The following is a 27,954-nucleotide window of genomic DNA, read 5'->3' as shown; positions in this document are numbered from 1 at the left end:
CCTAAGTTCAGCAACAAAGAGAACGATGCTAAGTCAGCTCTCAGATTTGCTGCTCTGTGTTGAAATACATTAGAAATAGTAATAATCACACCAGATCTCAAAGTTTCAGATGAGAATAAGGCCCAAACACTTGTAATCTTTGTGGGACTTCACCAAAACCACTATTGCAGCTTTCCTTCTCTCACAGCAAGATTCACAGATTTTTTTTTTTTTACTGTCAGTCATTCTCAAGGCAGAGATTAACTTCCTCAGGATGGCTTTATGTACCTGCTTGCATATTCCCACGAATAATAATATGCAGCATTTCCAAACCCCCTTGAACACAAAACAGCACTTTGGGAGGAACAAACTCAATCCACACTATGCAATTAGTGAGAAAAGTTAAGCTTACCTTTTGTACATCATCTTGGTGAACTAATTGAAAGCTCACCTCTGTCCTCATCACTTGCCCCTCTAATCCAATTTAGACAGGATGGGCAGTTCACAAAAAGACATCACGAGCAAGCTTTAGAAAGCACCATTTAAGCAAAACCACACACACTCGGTTATTTGGGTTCATGAACCACTTTACCTGTTGGTCCAAAGGTTTCAGAAGACTTTTCTAAGATGCCAGTGGGATCAGAAATGAGTGAATAGAAGTTGAGCAGTTTATACATATTTTGCCAGCACTCTGCAGAGGGCTCGCTCTGCTCCGACACAGTAATGGAGTCAGAGTCATCCATATGGATGGTCACGTGGTCAACAACATCTTTGGAGCCTTTCCTGGACACTTTGGACGTCCTTCGCTCCGACCTGCCCAGGGAGTTCTTGTTGCGAGCCTCCTTCTTGTTGTTGTCGTTGTTTGTCCTCTTGCCCTTGGCGTTGTTGACGCGGGTGCCCCCATTGAGGCTGCCCCGGGAGCTGCGGCTGAAATCCGAGGAGCGGAAGTCGCGGTGCTTGCGCGTTTTGAAGGTGGGCGTCGGGGAGGCCGAGCCGGCCGTGTACCTGCTCAGCTTGATGTCCGTCTGCGTGGCCTTGATGTCGTCGATCATGGTGCTGAACTGGTGGATGAGCCGCACCAGGGCCATGTCCACGTGCTGGCTGATGGACTGGCAGGAGATGGTGAAGTTGCAGTGGAAGGTGTTGTAGTAGCGCTTGTTCAAGTCGTGGAAGGAGAGGGCGTTGGTGGAGTTTTGAGGGGTGCACATGGATTTCTCCATCACCACGGCGCTAATGCTGAAAGTCTCCAACATCAAAGCTGGTTTGAATTCCAGAGGAGGGAGATTGACAGCTCCTTGCCTGAGGAAAGGAAAGGTACTAGTTACTACTGTGCTGCTTTTTATGAGAGTGAGAGTCAAATACAGCTTACATCTAATTTACTGAACCCAGCCTTTTATTTGCCTTAGGATATCACCTTTTTACCACAGTTCTAAATATGATAAAATAAACTTTTACAGTTTCACACTGTGTGCTACTAACATAGAAATCATCTAGTTCTACGAAACCTAGTTTGGCATGCAGTCATTCCATTACATCCTAAAGCTTTGCCCAAAATTGGTCCAGGGGAAGATTGAGCATTTTCAGAAGAATTCAAATCATTATTATTTAGAGGATTAATTATCAAACACCACTTCAGAGCCACCCAAATTCCTCCCCACTATTATTTCCACCAGCTCTCCCCCTTCCCCAATCTCCAATTTTCAAAAGGAGCTAAGATTCAAATAGTTACAATTCCCAAATCATTCCATAGGAGGATTAAAAAAATATTTTAACAGGGAGACAGAACAAAAGATCAGAAGAATAAAGGGCTGGTCCTTATCCCATGAAAGTGCTTTGGAAATCTGTCACCACATGAAAAGCCTAATTTCTGTTCTTTAGCCAATACACATGTTTTTAAATCTCTCATAATACCTTCGGGCTCGCTTGCTTTTCCTCTCCTTTGCTGTGTCTGAATCAACAATATCTGCTCTGAGGCAGTCCAGAGTTCCTGAGAAGGAGAGGTACTCTCCAAAGTACATCCTGTAGCACAGGGGCATCGCATCCTGTGACTGAATCCCCGTGTAACTCAGCAGAGGTTTGAACACAACCTACAAAACAAAACCCACCCAATGAGTTATGAAAGCCTTGATCATTTCCACACTCCTGCTCACCATGTGCAACCCCAGTTACCTGTGCATCTGCCAGCTGGACAGCAGGAAAGCCCTGGTTGCCCTCTTCTACCCCTGCAATGTCATCCTGGCTGGTGCTGTGCTGCGAGTGAGTGCCATCCAGGGTGTTCTGGTCACTGGACAGAACTGTGTTGAAGTCTGAAGCAGAGGGGATGGTAGGAAGATTGGGTGCCACACCTGGAAAATAAATACCCATGGAACACTAACACCACAGCAAATCTTACCACCAGCGACTTGATAAATTCAGCAAGATTATTTACACAGATAAACGAGACACAGCGAGGTCTGTAACTTTACTAAAGGTGGCATTCAGGATAAAGAAACAGCCTGATATTGCTGGAACGGGTAGAGATTGCCCAATTCAAATTTGGAAAGAGTATTCCTGCAGAGAAACACATTCCAGTTTACACAGGAACCACAATAGTTCAATATGTACGACAATCTGTACAGCACAATGATGTTTGTAGGATCAGACTGTTGGTTCAATATTAAAAACAAACTAAAGCAACTGCTTTTTGCCTAAGATTAATATAGCACAGTTGAAGGAGTGTTAACAGAAAAAAGATTCAAGTGTAGTGTTAGTGAAAAAGAAAATTAAGATACACACTGAAAAATCTGAATGATGACAGGCCAAGAAGAAAAATAAATGAGCTGCAATAAATTGTTACACCTGGTTCTTTAATACACCTATGACTTTGAGAAATGTATTTTTTCTTTATTCCCTTCCACAAGTTAACCCATTCCTAAGTTACTCCCAAACACGTTTAGTCTCAAAATTCAACTGAGAAAGAGCAAGGATTCCAATGCACAAATCACAAAATAAGCATATGCAAATTAGATCCAAAATAGCCAACAAAATGAAGGAACTCAGCAACAGAAGAAGATATTATGGTTTAAGTTTTGGCAGCTACACATTGCTTTGGCAGCCATACTGCTCCAAATGCAAGAAAAAGCTAAATTTTTGGAGGCAGGGTGAGGCAAAATAAAACATCCATTTTGCTTAAATCCCATGTTTTCATTTCCCAGGTCGCTGTGAAGTCCCACAAGTAATACTTTGAACCAATTAAGTCCTGTTGATCATAAATCACTCCCTCCATTACTTTCAGTCAGAAAGTGGCAAACACAGGCCCAGCCAACCCAGAAGCACCTGGAACTCAGCTGCAAATGAGCAATACCTGTTGGAAGGCTGTTGTGCCCAGACTTGGTGGCTGGGCTTTCCTGCATGACGCTTCCCCTGTTGCCCACGGCATTGGACATCCAGTTATAGAAACTCACAGAGGAGGGCTCAGACAGCAAAGGGTGCTCAGACAACATGTCTGTGGCCACAGTGTTTCCTGTGCAGGTAAAGCAGAAACTTCAGCATTTCTGGCATCCAAGTCAGCAAAAACCAGGAACACAGCATGATTTCACTGCCAACAACTAGAAACTATAAAAATAAACCTAATTCTCTAGGTTTATTCCACTAAATTATGTGTCAAACAGCACTACCACAGAAGTTACAAGTGGCACTAATCGATGTTGCACTACACATGGCTTTGTATTTGCTCATTTCTACCATTAATTAGAGGAAATGAATCATTAAGAAACCAAAATACCTTTTTTTCTGAACAATATTTCAGTCCCTGACAGCAAAGGAGAGAAGTTTTAGAGAAAATACAATATCAAATATAGTATATATTGTACATACACAGAAAAACTGATAAAAATACACTCTGAAAAATAACACAGAGTATAAACACTTCAATGCTTCAAGCTTCTAAAATATTTATTGAAAATAAACATTTTCATAAACCATGACTAAACCTTGAATTTATCATATGCAAACTACAGTAGTGAAATAGTAGTTTCAGCTCTCTTTTTGAGCTACTCAAAAGGTTAAGAAAAAACAAATGCAAAATGGTTATTTCCTTATTCATTCAAAAAGACTAGTAAATTATGCCACATCATACCTGTTTATGCTACATCCTACTTTTTTATGCTACATCCTACCTGTTCGTGTTAAAGAACTACTTTTAACTGCAGCTGAACTTCTTTGAGGAGTCCCTTCCAACAGATTGTGCAGGCTAGGAAAGCTCCCAGTGAGATAGCTGAGCAGACTTTCCTTCCTTGGGCTTTCCCTGACTCCCATTCCAGAGCGGCCAACGTGCACTGGTGAATCTGTAGCTGTGTCTCCACTGGTGTAACTCAGGGAATGATATGGATGGATGCCCTGTGAGCAGAAAGCAAATTAACGAAGTACTGTAGAAACTGCAAAAACAAAGTAATATTTAGTCTGAATAAAAGGTTGGAGCACAATTTTAGTACAAGTCACTGGAGAGCTTTGCCAGTCTTTGATTTTGTACCATGACAGTTAAATCCTTGTTTGTGCTGCCATAAATAAAAGATCAAAGGCTGCAAAGGTTAGGGCACATCCTTAAATGATGCACAGGAAGTTAATTGGCAAGAAAACAAAGAACAGACGAAGAACACAGACCAACTGCTGGAGCATCCCTTTTGTAAGGTCAGGAGCACACCTTCCATGCACTATAGTAACTTTCTGCACGCATTTACCCACCTGCAGCTACAGAACTGCTCCTGAACAGGCCAGCCAGACCCCCCTTTGCCCTGGTGCCCAGCCCTGTGCACTCACCTTGATTTTGAGCACGGAATCACTGTGGGTGTGAGTCTTGGACAGCTTCCTCATGATCTCAGCCCCGGTGACGGGCCCGGAGGAGGCGCTGGCAGGGGGAGGGCGGTTGGCCGTTCCTTCCAGCAGCATCGTGTGCTCGCTCACCGTGGCTGCACCAAGCAAACACTGTCCTCATTCGGATAATCCTGGTTCTCCAAATCTATCTAGCATCAGGCACATCTATCTACAAGCAGTCATGAACTTCCCAGTGCTGGCACACACCCACACAGCGCTGTCTGATTTATAAACAAGTAAGAACACCTCAGACAGGCGTGTGCTGGGTTTTGTTCAGTAATCCAAGTGTTTCTGCTTAATTAAAACAGATATTTGAGAGAAGGGGGCAAAAATTTCCTTTATACTGTATGTCTACATACAGGTTTCTCACACAAATATCTTTGCTCTCTTAAAGCTGCTAACTGCTGCCTGGCTTTTGATTGAAATGTAGTAAATAATTAAGTTGATTTATTTCGTGCAGGGAAAAAAGACAAGACATGAAGAAAGAGAGGTCTCCTGTTTTGTTTTTCCCTGAACAAACACTAATTATTGTAATACTATAATTACCATTGTTAGCAGCAGCCTCAGAATGAAGGTGATATATATAAAAAAAGAAGCTGGATAATTCTAAGGAGACTATAATGTATCAAACACTAAAAGTTAAGAAGATAAAAACGTCTGAGAGGAGCTGCTTGCCCCTGTGAATTTTTATGGATGAAAATACCTGCATCAAATTCAAACTCTGCTCCATCAGCACTTGTGTCACTCTGCAGGCCCCCTCCATTGTCCAGTCCAAGGCCATCCTCATGCTCGTGGCTGGCATTTGGCTGCAGCTTCATTGGCTGGGCTGGTCTGTGCAAGCTGACTCCTTTAAAGGCTGGGGTGACCACAATGAACTTCATCCACTGCCTTGCTAAGGCAACCAGACCTTTCTTTAAGGTCACTAAGGCAGGAAGACCATCACTCTTTAAAAAAAATAAAATATATAAAATAAAAGTTCATATCACAACATTTTGAAGTAAACTGGAGGGAGAAAAAGGCAAAGCTCTCTTAAATCTCTATACTTAAGAGGCTTATGACAAACATGCTGGCACCATCAGACATCAAGAAAGAAGCCAAGGAGCTGACAGATAAAAAATTACAGCTTCATTGAACACAGTAAACACATTTATCTACATGACCTGAGGAGCCAGCCCAAAGGGCCAAAAATAAACAACAGGAAGCAGGTTTGTTAAATATGAAGCTAAAAGCACTTGAGTAACTATCAGGCTCTGAGCTATGGGCTAAGATTCATAGCAACTTTGTACAAACAGAAATGAAATTAAAAAGATTGTTTTTTCAATTGTTCATAAGCAGTGCTTTTGGAACATAAATTTGAGGCCAAATATAGGGATTGTTTTGATTACATCACTGAATTGTCCTAAAGGAAACAAAAGCTTGGCATTTTAACCACAAGTCAAACTGTGCTATTTGTGCCACAAATTGTGCTATTCCTGATCACTGGCTCTCAGCTGAATATGTTGAAAACCAAAGTGTTTAAATCTGACAGCTGTGGAATTGGATTATGAAAATGACATAAAATCAGGAATAAAGACTCCTCCCTTCTGCCTGATGTTTGTTCAAATAACTATTTCCCACTACAATCTTAACACTCTAAAGCCATCAAAAAAAATATTAGATTCTTAAACCCTTAAGTCTGTGCAATTCTAGTTCCTTTCTTAAACTGTCTGCATTACCCCAGTGTTTCTAGAAAACTAGTTCCATGAAAACTAGTTCCAAGGAGAGAATTTGGAATAAACTAACCAGTTCATACACTTGCCCCAATAATTGAGACTCATTCCACTTTAAAACCATGAAAAATGAAATCATATGAAGTCCATTGAAGTATGACAGAGAGGGAAGGAAATATGATAAAAAAAGCCATATACAGTTTTAAAGGCATACCTTTTTGGTTTATGATCTCACATATTTACTAATAAAATAGATTGATAAGCATTATGCGTATATACAGGTCATAAAAATAGCAGATATCAAAGAAAATAAAATGAGAGAAACAATATCTACTTATCACTTGAAAGATACATATGAGTCTTGCTTATATTTTCTTGTTTCTTAACCTTCCTCAAACTGTTGCCAAATTTAAGACATTAGAATTGGTATATTTGAAACAAAAGGACTGAGATATTTCCAGTTTTCCTGGGTAACTCACCATAGTGGCATCCTCAATAATGGAGTAATTTGCCTGATGAAGGTAATGGTGCAATATATTACAGAGTAAACAAGAGGGATTTTCTTGCAAGAAACGAGCCACTTTGGTAAGCCTGTTGTACTTGCTTCTCAGAGGGAAGTGCACACTTTTATTCTAGATTAAAATAAAAGCATTTTCAGCATATGAACACTTGCAAACAGCATCAAAGAAAAGATCTCATCTATAAGACAACAAACATCTAACCTCATTTTGAACTTCTGCAACAAGGATTTGGCTCATGGGTACCCACCTTATTTTAAATACTGCATGTGAAAAACAACTCTGGATGCATGTTTATATATATGAAGCAATAAAAGAAAAGCCTGGATTCAAACTGCAGGCCTTATAAAATTACGTCTAGACTAATAGACATACATGCAAAGCTAGCTGTAATTTTTGAAGGAACAGGCACTTTTCAAAATTTGGTTTAATGCTAGAAAGAGAGCAGGAAGAAGAAACAGGAAGGGAGGTAGGAATAAGAGACTGCTGAAAAGGATAATTTTTTGAGTAGAGCAGAAAACCAGCATCACATTTAGGTCATCCACGTCACTAAGCAAGACAGGATCTCAGCGTGGGTGTCACATCCAAATCTTCCCACTAGATGGTGCCAATCCAACCATCAGCAAACAAAAACACTCCATAGAATATACCAGGCACCACAGCCATACTTCTTACTCTTATTTTACCTGGAGATGCACTCCTGTAAGAAGCATGAGACTTGGCTCTGGAATTCAGACTATGTACGAAAACCACAGCTTTTTGCCATCTCTTGTGACAAATTCCAAAGGCTCACAAGAGATGCTCTAAGTGTGCCAGTGAAAGCATCCAGCATTCCAAAACCTGTATTTTGTCTATCACACTGTCCTGTTCTGATAGGCTCACTGATTTTGTAAAGGCCATTTACCTCTAGAGCCTCTGTCATGATGCACCCCATAACAGCACAGATTCGCAGGGTTCCTTCCGTTTCCAGCTTATTTAACGATGACTTCACTTGATCGATGGGAACAAGCCAAGCACCAACTGCAGGCGTTGCAGTGCTCAGGAGGTTCAGCTGCCTGTGCAGACAGAGAGAAAGGGATGTTCACAGGCACCAGCAGCAATGAGCAGGATTTTCTGGTGCTCTTACAAATGACAGTCATGCAGGTGGGGCATTGATGCAAAGTAATACACACAGACTCAGTGCCCAGAACATAAAACTGGCAAAACGGACCTGAGGCAATTTCTGTTTTACTGACTCACACACTGATTCTTCCCACTTTTGCTACTGCTATTCCTCCCTTTTCCCATTTGTATTCCCTACTGAAATCAAACAGTTTAAAATGTTCATCACTGACTGAATCCCACTGAAGTGTTACATGCCATGAAGGACTTTTGGTAAAGGGCTGAGGTAGGAGTACCAGCAGAGTACTTTTTAACTCATGGCTTTGTACTGACAGACTGAAACATTTGGCTTATTCTACCTACATGATGTGAAAAACTCTTAGAAATACACATCTAGAACTTTATAGTGCATGGCAGTGAGATCATGCATGATATTCAGTTGAATACCAAAAGCACTGAGCTGCTCTCTTCACTGGCATTTCATCTACTCAAAACAAACACCTTCCCCTGCCTTTCTCCCTCATATATTTCTATCTCACCAGAAGTTGCTAGTGAAGGCTTTTGGTTTCATTTGGTTTTTTTACTCTTCATTTTCTCTGCTTTTAATTTTGTTGTAAGAATTTTCTAGCAGCACTTGCTTCAGTTTTTTATTGTAGTAATTTCTGTGGAAGCCTTACTGTGATATACACAAAATAAAAATTACCATTTTCAAAGCTTCAAATTCCATTCAGAACCTAGCAAATACAAATGCAATTTAACAAAGCAGAAGTGTCATTTTCCCTCTTTTATATCAGGTAAAATCATACCTTGAATATATGTGGGCTGGGGAGCGCACATTGGTGGGAGCTGCAAAACTAAACCAAATTTCTTTGATTGTCAACTTCATGCTGCAGGAGTCAGGGGGAGGAGGCATCAAGGGGATATCTTTTTTCAGATCATCTGATTCAACACCTTCATCCTTCAAAAACAAGGAATCATGAAGTTAGAAGGGAAATTGACTTCCAAAACTGTTACACTGAAAGGTGCTAACATACCATACATGCTCATAGTTTTTTTTTTCCACAGGCATTTAGGCAAAGCAAAATAAATTAATGCTCCTCCTCCCAAGGGACTCTGCAGAAAGCTGGAAGTTTAGTGTCTAAGCAGACAGGATGAGTGACTAATGACTTCTACCCAGCTTGAACTAACCTGCTCATCTGAAACAGAATTTCCATTAATATCTGAAGAGGGACTTATTCTGTCACAAGGGAGGTTATCTTCTGACACATCAGTGTTGTAGCCACTGCCAGTGGGGGAATCTGAAGAGTTGTTTGATGCAAGCAATCCACCTCTCTCTGTGTCTCTTGATTTGCCCATGACTCCAAATGTGTTATACAGCACTGCCCCAGACTGTCTTCCCCCTGTAAAAACACCCAGAGTGTAAAGGTTGGCAGCTGTAAACAGCTGTAAGTTATTGCTCCCACAGAAGATCTCTGCTTAAGCAGGGAAATACACAGGATTTTAGCTAAACAAGACGCATTACCATTTTACTCAACAACTTATCACTACAATTTTGAGCTTCTGATCCTTTTGAGCTTCTACCACAAGTAGATGAAGAGTACTCGCATAAAGACTTGGTAAACGTTATTTTCTGAAAAAAAGTAACCCTGAAGATAGAAAACACACATATACTAGGTCGGTTTTTTTTACTTTTTGTAACTAGCTTTCCCCTCCTACAGCAAAACTCTGGCTACTCTGGCTCTATAATGCACTTCCTGTGGATAAGGTAAGGATTTGAGTGATGAGTGAAAGCATTAATTTCAACCTTAAGTTCAGAAACTGATGAAACCAGTTTACATGAAATTATTTCCTATACTATTATTAGTGGTACTTACAACTAAAAATGTCTTTATTGTATAACCTATGAAATTTGTTTACCACAGAGATGTACTATTCAGCATCACCCAGATTTAACAATTTCTAATCAAATAATTGGTAAGCCAGAAGACCTATCAACAGAACTGTCACTAATCTCATTAAAAAAAAAAACAATACACAGCCTTGAAAAGCTTTACCTTTTATAGTTAAATTTTCAATTCCACACTCAAACATTATCCAACCCCACTTCTCTTGACTAGGACCAATTCGAGCTACATCTGGAACAGCTTGCTGATCTGTTTCATCCACAAAAGTGAACTCATCCAACTCTTCCAAAGTAAAAAGAACTTTTGATTTCCCAAAAGGAATGGCTGTTATTGCACAAGTTCCAATATCTGTGAAAATAAATAAGATAAATAAATATTTAATACTTTGCTCCAAAATGGAAAAGCTTTACAATTTCCAAAAGCTCTCTGAAGTTTAGAGTGTTTTGTGGGAGTTATCCCTTTAGTATTCCTCAAACGAGAAGGAAGGGAAAAAAAGAAAGAAAAAGTTTAAACTTGAAACACGAGCAAGAAAAAGAAGCACAAAAAGAGGGCAAAAAAGCCTTGCTCCTGGTCTGTTAATATGGGCAGGATAATTTTTAAATTTGAAAAAAAAACCAAGAACCAAGGACTGAGCAGTATTTTAAATCACTTTATACCTAAATATCAAATACCTCAGGCAAAGAACTACACTGAGACACATTATCCCCCTTCTAATCCTTACTCCCTGCCTCTAATTTGTAAGTGCACCCATGTTTGAAGTAAACATGAGATGCTAAGATCCTCAGAAAGGCTCTTCTCAAACCTTTTAAACGGAAGATGATTACTTTTCTTGGTTAGAACTCCGACACTGGACCTCTTGAATGTCTGTGGCATATCTGCCACAGGGCACTACTGCTAAGATTCCATCCATAACTAAGTAAAAAGGGAGGTAACCATTGCAGTGCTCTTTGTTTTCCTCCAATTTCATTTGCTCACTCATCTTTGCACAGCAATGGGATTTTCTGTTATTTATTTATTTATTGCGTATTGTTTCATCATCCTGGTTTTACAGAGTACTACCTCATGTCTGAAGACTCCGGATCCTTACAGAACAGAATCAAAACTGGTGTAGATTCCATGAAACTTGAAGCAGTTTAACAAAAACAGCCTCTACATTTCATCATCTTTTCCTGGTTTGTTTTTCCAGGATCAGGAATTAGAGCAAAATTTAACTCCTAGCTTCTTGAAGGCATTTCCTTAACACAAACAACAAGGAAGTCAATGGGATAGATCTCATTTTCAGCTTTAGAGTTATTACAGTTAAAAATCTACAATGTATCATGCTGAAATTTCTGGCACAACAGGCAATTACTGAATGTGTTAGAATACACTAAGAAAGCAAAGAAGTGTAATTCATTCCCTACAAAAGGTGACAAAAATGGAAGCTGAAAAGAGATTAGCTGGAAGAAAGGGAGCTCAGGCCTCAAATTCCAGCAGTGCAGGTCAATATTTACAGGGCAACACACCTGCCACACAAACTACTCACAAGTCTGTCTTGACACCTTTTAGTTTGCCTAAGTTTAAATCTAGCACTTAGTGGAATAATAATTCATCTCAAACTTCTTTTTCAAGTATCTGCACAAGTTCTGGGTGCAAGTAGCTTTTCATCCATGTTAACAAAACACCTACAACCAAACTAAAAGATGAACACCAACTGTAACTACTTGCTTCTATTAACACTGACATTTCCACATTTTAATATTGGTCAATACCTGTTGTATCAAGACCTCTAAGTTGTCCATGAACACGATGGATGTTCAATTTAGCAGCAATTTCTTTTCCTTTTTCTGCTCCAGAGTTGGATCTCAGTGAGCCAGAGGACTGGGGCTGCATTTTGCTGGTTTGGATGTAACGATCAAATGCGACAGAATTCCTCCCAGCTTCTGCATTGTTCGAAGTCTCCTCAACTATACCCCTTGACAATATCAGGGAGGAAAAAGCAATTAAGCAAACCTCAAGATAGACAAAACCAATGAAATAAACATGTCTGAAGTTTATGACAGTGACATGCACTGTTCTTACCTGTTCATACGAACTTGAGTAGCAATTCTATCAAAACACAAAGCTACCAGGGAAACGTGAGTCACGGTTTTGCTGGAAGAAACTCCTGGGGATTCATCCACAGATGCTTGTAGCAAACACAGGTTCACCTGCACACAGAATTCCAAGAGAGGACAGACATTTAGAAAAGCAAGTTACATCAACCACTCATTTCTGATAGAACCTTGTCTTTGAGTAAAAAGAAAAATAAAATCATGACATCCAGAAGATAATTTAAAGACATGGCAACAAGTTACCTCTATGGTGGTTGATATTTAACTACTCCATGTCTACCATCAAAAAATTAAGCAGTTCCAAAATTCAAAACTTTAGTTCTCTAGCACAAATGCTTAGCTTCACTTCAGCTTTTGGGGAATGAGAAGGGATTCAAAATAAAAAGAACTTTGTGAGGCACTTCTTCCCTGATAAGCTTTAAAAAAGATTGTTACCTTTGGAACTGTAACATTGGCCTGAAGACCTTTAATTGTCACATTATCTTGCTTAAGTGAGAGATTGGTCTGTGCTGGTCCCTGGTTTGTTGTTCCTGTTGTGGTGGTGTCTATTTTTGTTCCTCTGATGTCTTGCTTTGAAGACAACTTGAAGAGGGGAGAAAAATAATTTATTAGCACAAACTCAAGAGCTGCTGAGCTCAGGAGAAACAAGATATTTTATTAGCATTGAAGCAGAAAGAGACTCTGACTTTATTTTAGGCAATTTACCATGATTTCCAGAATAAAGGCTGCAGCACTTAGAGGTACAGTAGGTTTAAAACCATAAGGGCAGCAGTGCCATTCTGCAGTAAACTTTAACAACCAGACTTCAGCTGGAAGTTGGAATTCTACACATGTAAGCTATATCAGACAACTTACAATGAAACAAGTTATTAGTGTCCACTACACTGTGAAGTCTAAGAAACCATAAAATATAAATATGGTCATTACCATAGACAGAAAGAACACCTAATTCTGTAGAATTACCATACAATTCTATTTAAGTTTAATTAATTTAAGGTCTCAGGTGAACTGCAAAAAAAACCCACAGGCACTTTCAAAGCTCTCCCTAACTACTACAAAATAATAAGTAACATCTCACTGAGATGAATGTAATACTTAAGAACACCAGCTATAGTAATTTCAAAGAACAGAATGTGTGATTTCATCTGATGTAAATTACTCTAGACTATCCAAAACAGAAAAAGTCGAATCCTGTAAAAGATTCCTGGGCAGTGAAAGACAATATGTAAGAGTTGATTATGAAAATGCATGTAAGTATGCATTCCAAATTAATATAGCTATCATTTTAGCTTTATATCTCAAAACACTAAATTCAGTTAAAATATTTTGTATGTAAGATAGAGAAGTGAGCATTTTCTCAAATCCATGAGGATTTCCTTGGTTTTCCCTCACATTTTCTGAGAAGCTGGTCTTGCTGTTCTGCACAGCATCCCTCAGGACTTTGCAGTGCAGGTCATCCACGATTGCTGCCGGGTGCCGGGAGCTGGCACAGTGCACCATGGCCTCGATGTACCTGGGAGGGGAAAAGAGCCACAAGAGACCATTGAAACTCCCAGTTTAACCATCAGCCACATGCAATTAACACTACAGAGGAAAAACAAGCACTGACAAACACAAAGGGCACTTCCCATTACTCCAGGCACCTCATAGGAAATGCAGAACTACATCCTGCAGGCACCAGGCCCTGCTGTTCCATCAGCCAGGCTGTTCAATCCTTTTACCTAAGCCTTTGCTGAACAGAACAGCTGTGATTTTAGACAATTTTTAGTGCCATCAAAATAAAATTACCTATCCAGTGCCTCTGCTACAAGAGGAGTCAGAACTACATCTACAGTTCCTTTTACTTCCACGATGGCCGTGGTGCGTGTCTGGAAGACCGGGTGATCCAACGTCCATTCCTCTGTTATTGTTTCATCATCTGTGTTCTCTGCAGACTTCTTATCCAAGGGAGTGTAAGGTGTGCTAGGGAAGGCAAACAAACATCAGTGACCAGGCTTTGCAAAAACAAACAAGAGTGTTCTGGTATCATTTTGACTCTTACTGAAATCCACGTAACAGCAGGTTTCTTCTACTGTATATCTTAGAAAGCACAAAAATACAATCCCCCCTAGATTCAAGTTACGCTTATGGCAATGAAATGGAGACTTGCATTAGCACCTCCAAATTAATCTAAACAAAATCACTATTCATAATCTTGAAATTGTACATATGAAATAATTTAATGCTTGCACTGTGTACTTTCTGTTTGACCAAACCCAAATATTTCATAATAGAATGATCTGTTCTGAAATAGATCTGGTACTGAAAACTACTGCTGCAAATCAAAATTTTCAAAGGGCTAGCAAGAGCCAAAATACTTCACAGGGTATAATAAAAATCCTACTCTTGAAAAATATGCTAATAATATAGCATAGATTATGTGTTCAACTTACTTAGATGTTGATCCTGTGAGCTGCATGCCTCTGTCCAGTAGTGAATTAGCTGTGAGACCCTGTTTAACCATCTAAGGTAGAAGTGCAAAGAAGTTTATTACATTCCTTCCATGTATGATAAAAACCCCAACCAAGGGATCTTGAAAAATTCCCCTTAAAACTGTTTTTGTTAAAAGAACACTTAGAAACAGACTCTCCAATATAGGATACTGGAACTCCTAGGTTTGCTTTTAAATTACTTGAAAAATCAGATTACACTGCTTTTACATAAACATTGATTTATTGCTTTTAAAAAACCCTTCAAATACTAATCTACATAAGGCTTGCATCAACACAAACCTTTTCTGCAAAATGATAACAAGTTCAGTTTCAGAACTCAATCACCTGTTTTATACCAAGTAATTTCCATTATTTTTCATATATTTCAGTTCATCTCCTTCCTTAAGCATGTATGCTCAGGTCACTTAAAAAAACTCATTTCCTAAATCTGAGTTGCAATTTAATTTTGAAATAAAGCACTGAGAGCCTGAAGTATACTTTATCAGTATTAAATGTACTACTACTGCAGTTCTGCATAATGTGTTTTAAACAAAACTCACATAAATGTCCTCTAGCTGCATATCATTCAACAGACAGCATTTTAAGTGCAAAAATGATAATTCAGAACCACAGAACTCCAAGTCCTGTTTTTGCCCACAGCCTTCCCGCCACACAGCCCCATGATCTCAAGTTAGAAATTCAAGGTATTCTTTAACTGAAAGGAAAGCAATTTCAAGTTTTCTGTATCTTATTCACACAACTGGTACTAAGCCATTTTAAGTTATTTTGAATTCTTACTCCTTTCTCTACTCCTCCATCTTCCATACCTTAAAAGTTGGGACAGAGAGTTGCTCAAAGGACGAGGAACTTTCTTCACTGGTTGGCGTGTCAAGGTCCAAAGGGCGATGCAATGAGGATTTGGAAGTTCTTTTGTTGGTTGGGTGCTTTACTGACCAGTTGATCACCTGGAACTGTGTCAGGTAATTTTGGTAACATGCCATTACAGGCTGCTGGGAAGTGATTTGCTCCCGTTCCACAGTCTTCTCAGAGTCCAGGATGTACATGTTGTCAACATGCTCATCGTCTCCTCCCAGAGCTGAAACAAACGAAGCCTGGGAAGGATGAGTCTTAATTGGCAACGTTTTCATATCCTGACTGATTTCTCTGTGGATTGTGCTTGTTAAGGGCCCTTCCACACTGTGATAAATAGACCCCCTACTGTATTCAGCTTTCTGAGCTTGCTTTTTCCTCTTCTTCCTCCCTGGATAGGTTCCTGGACCTTCATCACTGCTTATCGGCTCAAACTCTTCAGCAGCTGAAAAATAAGCCTCGCTATCGGCCATGGACATGCTGGAATCCATGGAGCGGTACTGGTGGAAGGAATTGGAATCTGCTGAGGGCGTGTAGGGGAAGGAGCCAAAGCTCCTCCTCTGCTTTGGGGAGTCCAGGACGTTCTCGTCGCTGCGGGACACGTCGCTGCTGAACTGCACGCCCACGGGCACGGGCTGCTTGTCCCCGTAGAACGCGGCCGTCAGGCTCTTGGTGCTGCCCAGGCGCGCCGAGCACACAGACGCCTGGCGCTTCAGCGGGGACCTCATGGGGGACTGCCCCACAGGCCTCTCCTGGGGGCCAGGGGACGCAGGCCGACCCTCTGCAGCCTCCACAGTGACACTGGGAACACAAACACACACAACACTTGGTTATTTCTGTACTAATGCTTCTCTTCCTGCGCTGTAAGAGCTGTCAAATGCATCGGTGATTCTGTGGCTCTCTATTAGCACAGCCATTATTTTCATAATGCTGGTTACATACCAAACTCTGCCACTTGTCCACATACATGTCAGGACCCAGGACATCCCTCTGACACTCCAGAATGGCCAAGACCCATGCCAGGGGCCTCAGAAGCCCTGGCACAGAGCCCAAGACACCTGTGGGTTTGATTATGACCCGTGGAGCAAATTACCAACCTTATACAAAGATCAGCAAGCCACAACAGTTTAGGTAGAACAATAGTGAAGTTATCACGGGGTGGAAAAGTACATTTTGGGGTTTTTGATATGGGGGTTCAGGAGCCAAGATGGAGGGAACTGGGTGTGTCCAGCCTTTCTCCTTCTTGGCCTTCATCTTCTGCTGTGATGTTGGCACTTTTAGATTAGCTTAGAGTAGAAGCTCAGTGTCTAACATAGGTGATAGGTATTGGAAAGTAATTGTAAACATTGTACAGCTAGTTTTTAGTATAAAGACAACACCATCCCAGGGGCAGGCAGAGTGCCTGGAACTGTCCTGCTGGATGGACCTTGGCAGGGCAGGAGAAAAATTTTATAGATAAAGAACAATAAACAACCTTGAGACCCAGAAATGAAGAGCCCTGACTCCTCCTTCAAGCGCTCGGGCTGGGAAAAGAGACTTTTGAACTTTTCTCAGGGTCACTCTGATAAGCTAGCGATCTCGACACATACAGAGGAGGTAAAACCAAACATTTAACAAGTGCTGGTAACATGCTGGATTTTCTACCTTGCCCAGGTAACCATCCCCCATCAGGGGCCCAAATCATCATTCAAACTAGGCAACATTTCAGCAGCACCTTTAACACTTGAAAAATAGCTAAATCAAATTTCTTACTCATGGGGTCTTTTGGGTCACTGTGACCCCAAAAGATGTTAGAAGTCTCTTTTCCCAGCCCAAGCACTTGAAGAAGGAGTCAGGGCTTTTCAGTTCTCAGTCTCAAGGTTGTTTATTGTTCCTTATCTATAAAAAATTTTCTCCTGCCCTGCCAAGGTCCATCCAGTAGGACAGTTCCAGGCACTCTGCCTGCCCCTTGGATGATGTTATGTCTTTATACTAAAAACTACGTGTACAGTGTTTACAGTAACTTCCCAATACCTGTCACCTACGTTACACAATGAGCTTCTACTCTAAACCAATCTCCAAGTGCCAACATCACAACAGAAGATGGAGGCCAAGAAGAAGAAGGAGAAAGGCTGGACACACCCAGATCCCTTCATCTTGCCTCCTGAACCCCCATACCAGAAACCCCAAAATCTACTCTTCCACCCACGATAACTTCACTGTTGTGCTACCTAAAATGTTTTGGCTTGCAGATCTTCATATAAAGTTAGCAATTTGCTCCACGGGTCATAATCAAAACCACAGGTGTTTTGGGCTCTGTGCCAGAGCTTCTGAGGCCCCTGGCATGGGTCTTGGCCATTCTCGAGTGTCAGAGGGATGTTCTGGGTTCCCACATCTTATATCTTAAATTTCTTGAATGCTCTAAGACGTAAGAGTCAAATTAGATGTCTACTCGGAGAAGACTACTCACCTTCCATGAGCATCTTCCCTTTTTGCACTGGGCAGGAACTCCTTCTGTGCCAGGTGATCCTCAGCAGTGGATGAGGGGCTGTCCTTCTCCCCTGCAAGCAAGGGCAGGGCAGCACTGGAGCTGCTGGTTTCCTCTGAAGAGGAGGAGGAGCTGTGGGAGCGCAGCGGCACTTGGAGGCTCAGGTGTTGTGCTTTCCTTTCCACTTCTATCCCCACAGATCTGCAGTCCCAATCTTTCCTTTTGACACCATTTGCTTTACCTAGGATCAAGGAAGGAAAAGAAAAAGTTTCTCATGGCACAGCTGCAGTGGACTCTTCCCTGCCTACTGAAATAAAAATCATTATTAAATAAAAGCCCTAATCTTGAAATGCATGTACATACTAGCATGTTCTGACAAAAATTAATAAAATCATGTCAGCAAAACATCAGATTGTCTCAGTTGGCTGCTTTCTATATAAGTAGAACAAGTCAAAAATCTCCTTTTTACTCAGCATGGAGGTGCATGGTAATATAAAAATCCAGCTTAGGAAAGCTTGCTCAAGCTCTGCCTGCTCTTAGAAGGGGTCAAGCCAGAAAAGCACAAGCATTTGTACTTTACTAATCAGATTCATAAACACTATAAACAGCAAAACGTTAAGGAATCATACTTTTGGGCAAAATAGAGTAAAAACACAGTACAGCGCATTCTCACCATCTAAAATTTTAGGAATCTCCTTAGTGATGATCCATTCTCCTGGCTGCAGTAAAGACTGCCCATAAAACATATCAGATTCTGCACTTGTGCTTGAGAAAGCAGAGCTGCTTGAAGGTGTCAGTTCCTCAAGTTTGAAGAAATCCAGTCCCGTTAAGGTTCCACCGAAGAACCGACAACCACCGAGACAGCCACACTTGTTCTTGCTTCTCTTATTTCTCAAATTATCATCAGGCCACAAAAACCACAACCTACAAAAGGAAGAAGAGAAGAAAGCAAAACAAAACCATGACCATGCTGAAGCTCAATGAAAGCAAGATCAATAAATATCCCCCTCAAATGCACCTCCCTGGAGCACGTGGCTCACCTCTTGGTGCGGTTATCGTGCGTTTCCAAGAAATGCCTCTGCACCTCGTGTTTGGAAGGGTGATCTGCAGCTAGAGCAATGTCAGCAGTGATGAGGCCCAGGTTGACAGAGCCAGCTTCCAGCCAGTATGCCCTCCTCAGTATTGGCTGCAGGCCAGTCCTGCAGTTGTTCACCTGCTCCACGTACTGCCTGAGCTGCAGGTCCTGGATGGCGGCGCTGATGCCTTCCCCCACGGACTGGTTGTGCAGGTTGCAGTTTGCAATGCGGATGGCACCCATCTGAAACAGGATTTAAACAGCAACTCTGACTATTTGTCAGTGAGACAAAGGAAAAGTGGCCTTAAACCAGTTAACACATCCATCCCAAACTACAGCCCAAAAAGATCTCAGTAAAAATCTCTCTGGAGAAGCAGTACTATTTGCAAGTCAGCACACGCACAAAAGAAGGCAAGCTTAGAAATTAATCTCAGACACTTTTTACCTAACAAAAAAAAAATAATTACATAGAAGCATCCTTTTGTAAACAAAACAGAAATCACTTGTCATGAAACTTAAAAACTTAAATCATTAACTTCTTCACTGTCACCTAAAACCCAAGAAGTTTGAATCGCTCAAACTTGCTTAGTCCTCAAACTTCATAGAATCTGAAGACATTGGATCAGACTTCCTGCATAGCTTGAGTCCTCTCCAGTGTCACCATGAAGCACCTGAAATTTCAGATGGAGTTTGCCAAATCTAAACCACGAAAAGCTGAAAGATAACCTAGCCATAGAAGAGCTACCCACAGGGTTAATATTAAATTATTGTTCCTCATCTCTGTCACAGATTATAAAGGAAATTTCTTTTTTTTTTATTTGAATGGAACACATTCAGGATATAATTTTCTAGAGTGGTTCAGGTTATTAAGCTGCCTTTGAAAATACTGCCATTCATCTTTATGCCTACAGACACTGTTAATATTTATGATGGTACTTTTTAATATTGGATTCTAAAGAATTTGGGGGCTCAAGCATTTTTTTTACTGCCACAGGGCAGCAAGCCATTCAAGTGATGAGATATCACGTCATTAAAAAAATGTTTAAAATAATTACCAGTGCCCTTCAGTCAGATTCTTGCTCATAATGTGAAGCTGTGGCCAAAACTTCGACTTTTAAGTCTACCATTTAAAACTGCATTTATTAACTAACAGAACAATTACTACTCAGTGGTGTCAGCATGGCAGTTTCCTTCTTTGCTGTTGTTACCATAACTCAACTGTATCTAAACTCATATTTTGCTACACTAAGTAAATCATTCCTTTTTTTCCCTGTGCAGTAGGATAATGGAGAGAATACCAGCTCTTCTCTACACAGCCCTTTTTGAACAGAGGATTCAGTTGGGCAGTGGCACAAACACTTCTCCCTTCTCTACCAAAGATACACCTAAATTCACAAAGAGGACTGTGAGTTATCCAGCACTGAATTGTGTGGAGGGACAGAATGTAAGAAAATGGTGCAGAAGGTCATCTCACACCTGAGGAGTTGCAGCTGTACTGATCACCAAAGATCAGGAACAGCCCTACCCTTAACAGGCCACAGCTGTGCCCAATGAGAAAATGAGTGCTACAAAAGAGGGGGTGAGCTGGTTGAAGAGAGATGGAGTTTGTTGGCTGTGCTGTGAAGGAGTCAGTGTTGCAAGGAGCTGTTCATGAGCAATCACCAAGAAGGTATGGGACTTTTGAAATGATGACAGACTTGTACATGATCCATATCAATCATTTCCATTTGCTGAATTATTAATTCACAGCAAAAGTTCTTATCAACTCTCAGGGACAAACACTGAGATTTATATTGCCCAGGGTGTTTGAAATTAATTTACACCAAACTCACAGCTTACATTTTATTTTGGGAGACACATACTCCCTCCTTACATTTACCAAGGCATTAATTAATTAATAATGCCATGGCATAATTAAATAGAAGCCAAATTGATCTACTCCTTGCTCAGCCCATGATGACTTTTTATCACTTGAAGTTTTAGAAATTCTGTTTAATCCATTGCATGCAAGCAAGCCATCCATGCAGGTAGATATTCTATCAAAAAACACAAGTATGTCTATTAGCAAAGAAGTTAACTGCTGTCAAGAGAACAAGTTTTACCTTGATATTGGTGGCACAGCCATGTTCTACCACATAGAGATCTGCTCCATCCATGGCTAAGCGTGTCATGGTGTACTTCAAGTCATCCGACGTTGGGCATGGCCCAGGCACAGTGTTTGTCTGAAGGAAAAGGGAAAAGAAAGAATCAAGGGAAAAAGCCATATAAAGATCTATTAGGAGCTTAATTTGGGCTGAGCCTTTTATTTATGTTCTGGGTAGATTAGAGAAGTGTTCCACAGAACGGGTGCATGCCCAGTGAGCAGCAGGGCTAGATGACAAGGTACCTTGGGGTCACAAAAGCGGCGGTCGATGCCGTGCTGGCACAGGATGACGGATTTGGGCCTCTCCAGCTCAAACTCCCGGCACACCACGTGGAACACAAAGGTCTGCCCCCATTCCAGCAGGCAGGCAAGCTGCAAGCAAACAACAGCATCCATCAGCACCCACACAACATGGATTTGTGGTGTGACAGAACAACCCCAAGGGCTGGGATGTGAGCAGAAGGCTTCAGCACCTTCCTGCTACTCAAGGCTGATTTTTATTCTTGTGTGCACCACAACATGCAAGTCTGTACTTTCTCATGGAAAAGCATGGTGACACTAAACAATTTCTGAAATTATTTCTTAATAAAAGGCAGCAGCTTTTGCTCTTGCAGTCAGCTGAGAACTTGATTGTAAAGACAAAGCTCCCCCAACTTTCTCACGAAGAACAGCTCAAGGTACTTCGTTACCACACATAATTTAAATGTCAGATTTGCTTCTATAAAAGCAACAAAGTTACATTTAGATAGCACAGGAGAAAACTGGCTCAACAAAACACTGCTGATTCTTGCTAGACGCAGTAATTAGCCTATTGTTGATTTAAGTCTTTTATATAGTTAGCTCTCTCATAAAGGAAATGATTCATGACTGTCTGTCTCTTATGAGAGGGAAATGGGTTTTCTTTGGCTTGCCAAAGGAAAGGGCACTTAAAATCAGCAGTAATTTGAATGGAATTTAATCTAGCCCTCACTCTCCTGCACAAAATCTCTCCTCCTCTGTTCAGTGTAGTCCCTTCAGAAATTCCTGCAATGCATCACACTATGGAAGGAAAAAAGCCAATGAACCTGAAACAGCACATTCAAGAGCTGACAACTAAAAAAAATACAATTGCATACAATTGAGAATGGCTTCATAAAGCAAGAAAATCCTTCAGCTGCGTTAGGCCTTAAGAAATGTTCTTTACCCTTGGAGTACTTTGAATCAACAAAGTTCAATTTTGAACCATAGAGCAATAGAGCAAATCCTGCAGATGATCTAAATCAGTGGCAGCATTTTGGGAAGTACCACCACAAATGTCTGTATATGCAGCAAGAAAACATCTATTCTTTAGAGTTATTAAACTTGCTTGTATGCCTGATTTTATTTGCTGCAGAAGTCTCCCAATTAAATATGTGCTTAATCCTAGAAAATACCAGTTCTTAGAGGAACAAGAAGATGTAGAAGTGTCTTAAAAATTTAAAAATAATTAAAGCAAATAGTAACTACTAAATAGAAAGCATGGGCTTTTCTTGTGCTTCAGAATACACTGGCAAAGCAGCCCCCTTTTAAAGATCTGGCAGACCACAGCAGAAATAAATCAGAATGATCTGCCTGTTGTAAACTTGGAGTCATTCACCTAGGTGGAAAGACAAATGTAACATAAATGGCAAAATTAAAAGGGGTTAGTGCTAAGACTGACCCTACAAAGTGCAATACTGGGAAAGCAAATTATGTTCCAGTGGGACCAAGGAGCACAGTTTATGCAATGAGCAGCTACTCCTGAGGCCTGTCCATACCACACTCCCATAAATCATCTAATTTGCCTCCTGCTTTAAAACATCACTCTGACAATGGCTCATTTGGCATCTCCTGTCTCTTTACAGAAATTATTAGATTTTACAGTTATAAAATAAGGCACAGATCACACGCTTTCCAGAAATCCACACTGTGCCTGTTCTAGAAGGAAGAAGGGTAATACTTCAGTATTTCAGATTGGTTTCTGGATGGTACCTGTGGTGCTGTCACTTTGGCTGTGAGGCTTCCAGCCTGCACATCTATCAGCCAGGCATATTCCAAAGTGTCACTTCCCAGGGGCAGCCCTTCTGCAGAAAACATGGCATGGGCACGGAGCTGCAGGCCCGACAGGCTGATGTGACCCTCCCGGAGCACCTCGTCCACTGCAGGGCGCTGCAAGGACAAGGAGGTGAGAGGCAATGCTTGGAGAAGAGGCAACACCAGCTTCATTTTATCCTGTTTGATTTACTGACAAAAAAATCTGGACAAAAATAAAGACTTTTACAAAATACCCATCAGATTTTTCTTACGTCTTACAAGCCTTAATAAAGCCTTTGCACAACAAGAAAATTCCTACCAAAAAATAATTCAAATTTAACATCAACAGAACTTCCACAACACAGCCACACAAACACTGACTGACTACCTGATAATTGTCATTCAGAAACAGATTCACTGGAGACAATACAAGCTGAAGCATTGTTTCTCTAAACCCTTTCTTCATCTCGAAACACAGCCTCTCCAAGAAAGCTGTAGGACAGTCTGGACCATCTGGACTGCAATGCTGAAACAAAGATAAACACATCTGTTTCAGAACCTCAAAGTACATAACATGGTTGAAACTTTACTATCAGCTGCAAACCTGTGAGTAGGAAGTATGAGTATGCTGATTTTCCCCTCAGTGGACACTCAAGAAGAAGCCTGTGCAACTTCAAAAACCTATTGAAAATCACATCAACAGTAATTCAAAAAGATTTGGGTGAACCCAATGTTCTATCTGGCCTTTTTATTCTGGGGTTCCCTCAGAAGTCAGGAGCATAGAGCAGACTGCACCATTATAAGACAAATTGGCTAATCAGCAGAGAAATTGTAATGGTCTATCAAAAATAGCACACAAATCAAGTTCTGGGAATAACAAACATATTAGAAAATTATCCAGTTCTGCCTCCCAGATAAGCAAAATAAATCCTGTCTCAAAGTTTTTTAGATAGCCACAGTTTCAGCAGAGAGTATCTACACATTTTGGTATGTATGCTTACATTTTGGTAAGCACCACAGCAACTCAATGTTCCAGGCAGTTAAATGTGGCTCCAGATTATGAAACAAAAAAAAAAAAATTACAAGAAGCAAATGCTTTTATTATTATAAAGTACTTACCACTGGCAGTCTCCCATGCACTTTGTACAAATTAACAAGCACAGTGATATCCCATGGGCGTAAAGTAAGAGGGTGAACGGGCCTGACTGAAATTTCATTTTCTCTCCTGTCATTTTCCACTCCTACAGCTGTCCAGCCAGAGCTTGAGGATGTTGACAGGGACAAAACAGGGCTTGAAATGACCTCTTCAAAGTCAGTGTACATGTCATCTTCCCCAAAATAATTTTCCTAGGAAAAAGTATTGTTGTGATCACATGGAAAACAAACGAAAAACATGCAGGCAATGAATTGAAATACAAAACAAATCTTCTGGTTTTAATCCTCCCTAAAATAAGTGGCATAGCTATAGCCTACAGCTAAAGGAACATAGATACTTGTATTTTATGAAAACTGGATAGCTTAAATGTGCAAATTTAGGCATTGTGCTTTGCAGAAAATGATGGCAGCTCAGTAGTTCTCACAGTAGTGGTATTTGAGAGAACATTCAACACAAGTAACTGAAATATTATAACTAAAAGCACAAAATCTGTTTAAAAGTGTCAAAGATACATAACAGAGTAAGAACATAAAACACATCCTGCAGGAAGTCACCCTCCTCCAACTTTCTGACCCTTTTTTTCAGCAGGCTTAGAAGTCTTAACCATGCTTCTAAAATATTATGTCATAAACATTGCTTGCTTGGGTCTAAAAGCCACCTTGTATCCAAGCAAATCCTCTTCAATTATCTAAGGCCAAAGTAACACTGCCAAGTTCTACTGGGAAACAGAGAATCCATCAAGTTTCTGGCAATCTATCACATCTTCTCCCTTAAAGAAAAGCTAAACACTCAAGAAGAATTTTCTTGCAGTGATTTTTAATAAGGCAGACCCAGCAGAGGGTGGTAGGTGCTCCGGTAACTCACTCCTGACAACTCCTGCTGTGAATCATTCCTTTCCAGACAGTACAGCCTTAGCAGGGTGTGCTACACCAAAAAACTACCTCCCAAGATTAGAAGGCTTAACAAAGCAGCATGGACAATGTGTGTGCAGAGATCTATACACCATGTATTAAATAAAGATCAATGTAAACAAACTGAAAACAACCACAAGTCAGGAAAACAAATATTAAAAAAAAACCCTAGAAATCTTTCAAGAGATGATCCCAGCACAGCTGGACTAAAAGATCTAAACAGAGTCACAAAAATGCTAAAAGGAGCAATAAATGCACATGTTCATAAACAAGCTATTAATCCACAATTTCTCTTGAGAATTAGAATAGGAAAGCCAAATTTCACATGAGAAATCTGCACCTAAAAATGAAATCATTACAGAACCAGGGATCCAATGGAGCACTGTTTGCATTTATCTCCAGAGGCAAAAAGCACTGAAATGGTGCTGCTTTGCTTGAAAAGCCAGAATCCCCCACGAATTTATGGGCTTCAAAAAGAAGGTTCAATAAACAATTCAAACATGGCTTCATTTGCTCTGTACCAGGAGAAATCAAATCTTCAAGATGCAGTACTGGCCTAATTTTAATCCTATTTATTTTATCGACAACATGAAAAAATAATGAGCATATTTGCAAGTCCTATACTCTACAAAAGAATATTTTCTGCTATTCCTTGCTTATATGCTATGTTTATAGAAATTAATGAAAATTACTGTTCCAGTGAGTCCTTATATTGATGACCTGTCTCAGAAAATTCCTCAACCTCTGCTCCAAAATGCCAGCCTCCAGAAGCATTACTTTAACCTAGATCTGCATATGCTGAAACACATTTTCAGAGAAAAACCAGCAAAAACCCACCAAAAAAAGAAACCCCAAAACCACACATACAAAAACCAACCACAAAAATCAACCAAACCCCAAGCATTTTGCTGTTAAACAGAATTGACACATTCAACTGCCTTGGCTTTTGTCACTACAAGGGAGGGTGATGGAGATGGCAAGGAATTAAACTTAGACAGCCTAAAAAAAAAAAAAAAGTCATGGAAGAGAAGACAGCAAAAAAAAACAAACACATTCTAAAGCATAATAGATGAATATCAAGAAAAGGACGCATAATCCTCTTCAAATATTTACTGAAGAAGCTTTTTAAATTAAGCTTATTCCCCAGTCCCTTCCATGATCCTAACTCCAGAAATGTCATGGAATCTAGCTAAGAAAAACAACAACACACTGCAGAACTTAAAATGCACCAAAAACATGGCTTCTGGTATAAGTCTGCATAAAAACTGGAGTTTAGATAAGCTCTAGTCATAGTCATGGATTCTTTTTTTATTTTACTAGTAGAAAATTGAAAGAAGAAATTTTTTGCACATGTTCAGAACACGCAGTATTTGTTGAAGGAAAAATTATGCTGATATGGGTGTCTGTGTGTGTGTATATATATGTATGTAAGAAATCATCTCACAAATCTGTGACAACAAAATTCATCTGGTGATTCATACCAGATCACCAGAGCAATTCTAAACTAGAGCCTACCAGAAGCGTTCATCCAAATTCACATATCCTTCCGAAATTGAATTTGCCATTTTAACACTCATTATTTCCCCTTCCTACAAGTGGCCACGCATAAATTTTGCGAGTTGTGCTGCTCTGCCTACCTTTACGGAGAGAAAGGCTTTGAGCAAGGGTCCATAGAGGGTTATCTGGGAATCTGGGGAGAGCTCCAGCTCCACGTGCAGTTTATCTGGGGGCAGCTCCGAGGGGTCGAGGGGAAGGCGGCTGGAAGCTGTGGGAGAGGAGATCACGCTGTCGCTGGTTTTCTGGGATGGCCTCAGCACAGACAACATGGTTTCCTCCATTTCTGACACTTGGAAGCAAAAGAAGAATAGAAAATAGATTTTTGATTACAGTGTAGGTTTCTGTTAGACCAAGTTCAGCCAACAGGAATGCGTATTAAACACACAACTTGCAGCACCTAAATTGTATAATTACATTAGGATGTCTATGTTACAGATATAGTTTTTCATCTTTAGTAACTATGGGAAGACAAGAAAATAGAGAATATTTTAGTCAATGTTAATTATGCAAGAGAAAACAATCCCTGAAGTTCTGAAAAAAGAGTATTCGGTATGTTTAGCTTGCTTTTGAAGTTAAACAGAAACATGCTTTCATTTCAGCAAAGCAGATTTCCCACAACCACACAGCTACTACAGGATAAACAACAGAGAATAAACAAGCAAAGCGCAAAGTTGTACTAAAAATCTGTTCTGAACTAGTAGCTCTGTAGGCCAAAATTTTGTCTCCAACAACTGAACTACTCTAGTCACAAAACAGTTTGGAAATTCAAATCCTATTTCCTACCCCTTCTTTGTACTTGGAATTAGGAACAAGAGATCCCAAAAACTGTCTTAAGAGAGGAAAGGCAATGACAATGTAATGAGTAACTGGAAGTATTTTGGGGATGTGAATTGATTACTGGTGAGTAGAGAACTCCATGGGAAAACCATCAAAAATTGATGCTCCAGCTGGAGGGAGATTTCAGGTGCCAGTTTAATGGGAAGAATTGGCACATACAGAACTACAGACACCTGCAGGCAGAAACCTCCAAGGCCTGAACTCCCCATTATTGCCTACAGTGCCTGCTCAGTGCTTGCACAATCTTATGAGTTATGCATCAGCCAAATGCTGCAGAGAGA

At 40.4% G+C, this 27,954-nt stretch overlaps 1 protein-coding gene across 1 annotated transcript in view; it reads right to left on the bottom strand.

Annotated features, from left to right (window-relative positions):
• The window catches only part of BLTP1 (bridge-like lipid transfer protein family member 1), a 93,532-nt gene that overhangs the window by 31,049 nt on the left and 34,529 nt on the right, over positions 1 to 27,954 (bottom strand). The window contains exons 19-46 of the mRNA XM_058802955.1: positions 26,917 to 27,125; positions 24,332 to 24,559; positions 23,601 to 23,738; positions 23,171 to 23,347; positions 21,425 to 21,553; positions 21,141 to 21,260; positions 19,004 to 19,281; positions 18,637 to 18,887; positions 17,946 to 18,204; positions 15,454 to 16,297; positions 14,588 to 14,658; positions 13,944 to 14,117; positions 13,548 to 13,668; positions 12,591 to 12,737; positions 12,124 to 12,251; positions 11,814 to 12,016; positions 10,213 to 10,410; positions 9,347 to 9,558; positions 8,965 to 9,116; positions 7,962 to 8,112; positions 7,019 to 7,171; positions 5,534 to 5,774; positions 4,777 to 4,925; positions 4,137 to 4,356; positions 3,323 to 3,481; positions 2,149 to 2,324; positions 1,891 to 2,066; positions 572 to 1,278 (exon numbers count right to left, since the gene is read on the bottom strand). Coding sequence (XP_058658938.1) covers positions 572 to 1,278; positions 1,891 to 2,066; positions 2,149 to 2,324; positions 3,323 to 3,481; positions 4,137 to 4,356; positions 4,777 to 4,925; positions 5,534 to 5,774; positions 7,019 to 7,171; positions 7,962 to 8,112; positions 8,965 to 9,116; positions 9,347 to 9,558; positions 10,213 to 10,410; positions 11,814 to 12,016; positions 12,124 to 12,251; positions 12,591 to 12,737; positions 13,548 to 13,668; positions 13,944 to 14,117; positions 14,588 to 14,658; positions 15,454 to 16,297; positions 17,946 to 18,204; positions 18,637 to 18,887; positions 19,004 to 19,281; positions 21,141 to 21,260; positions 21,425 to 21,553; positions 23,171 to 23,347; positions 23,601 to 23,738; positions 24,332 to 24,559; positions 26,917 to 27,125 — 6,171 coding nt within the window. The remainder of the gene's footprint in view (positions 1 to 571; positions 1,279 to 1,890; positions 2,067 to 2,148; positions 2,325 to 3,322; positions 3,482 to 4,136; positions 4,357 to 4,776; positions 4,926 to 5,533; positions 5,775 to 7,018; positions 7,172 to 7,961; positions 8,113 to 8,964; positions 9,117 to 9,346; positions 9,559 to 10,212; positions 10,411 to 11,813; positions 12,017 to 12,123; positions 12,252 to 12,590; positions 12,738 to 13,547; positions 13,669 to 13,943; positions 14,118 to 14,587; positions 14,659 to 15,453; positions 16,298 to 17,945; positions 18,205 to 18,636; positions 18,888 to 19,003; positions 19,282 to 21,140; positions 21,261 to 21,424; positions 21,554 to 23,170; positions 23,348 to 23,600; positions 23,739 to 24,331; positions 24,560 to 26,916; positions 27,126 to 27,954) is intronic.

Source organism: Ammospiza caudacuta, chromosome 4 (assembly GCF_027887145.1).
Source record: "Ammospiza caudacuta isolate bAmmCau1 chromosome 4, bAmmCau1.pri, whole genome shotgun sequence".
NCBI lineage: Eukaryota > Metazoa > Chordata > Aves > Passeriformes > Passerellidae > Ammospiza > Ammospiza caudacuta.
Note: the sequence above shows the minus strand (reverse complement) of the source record. Positions and strands in the feature narration are given on the sequence as shown.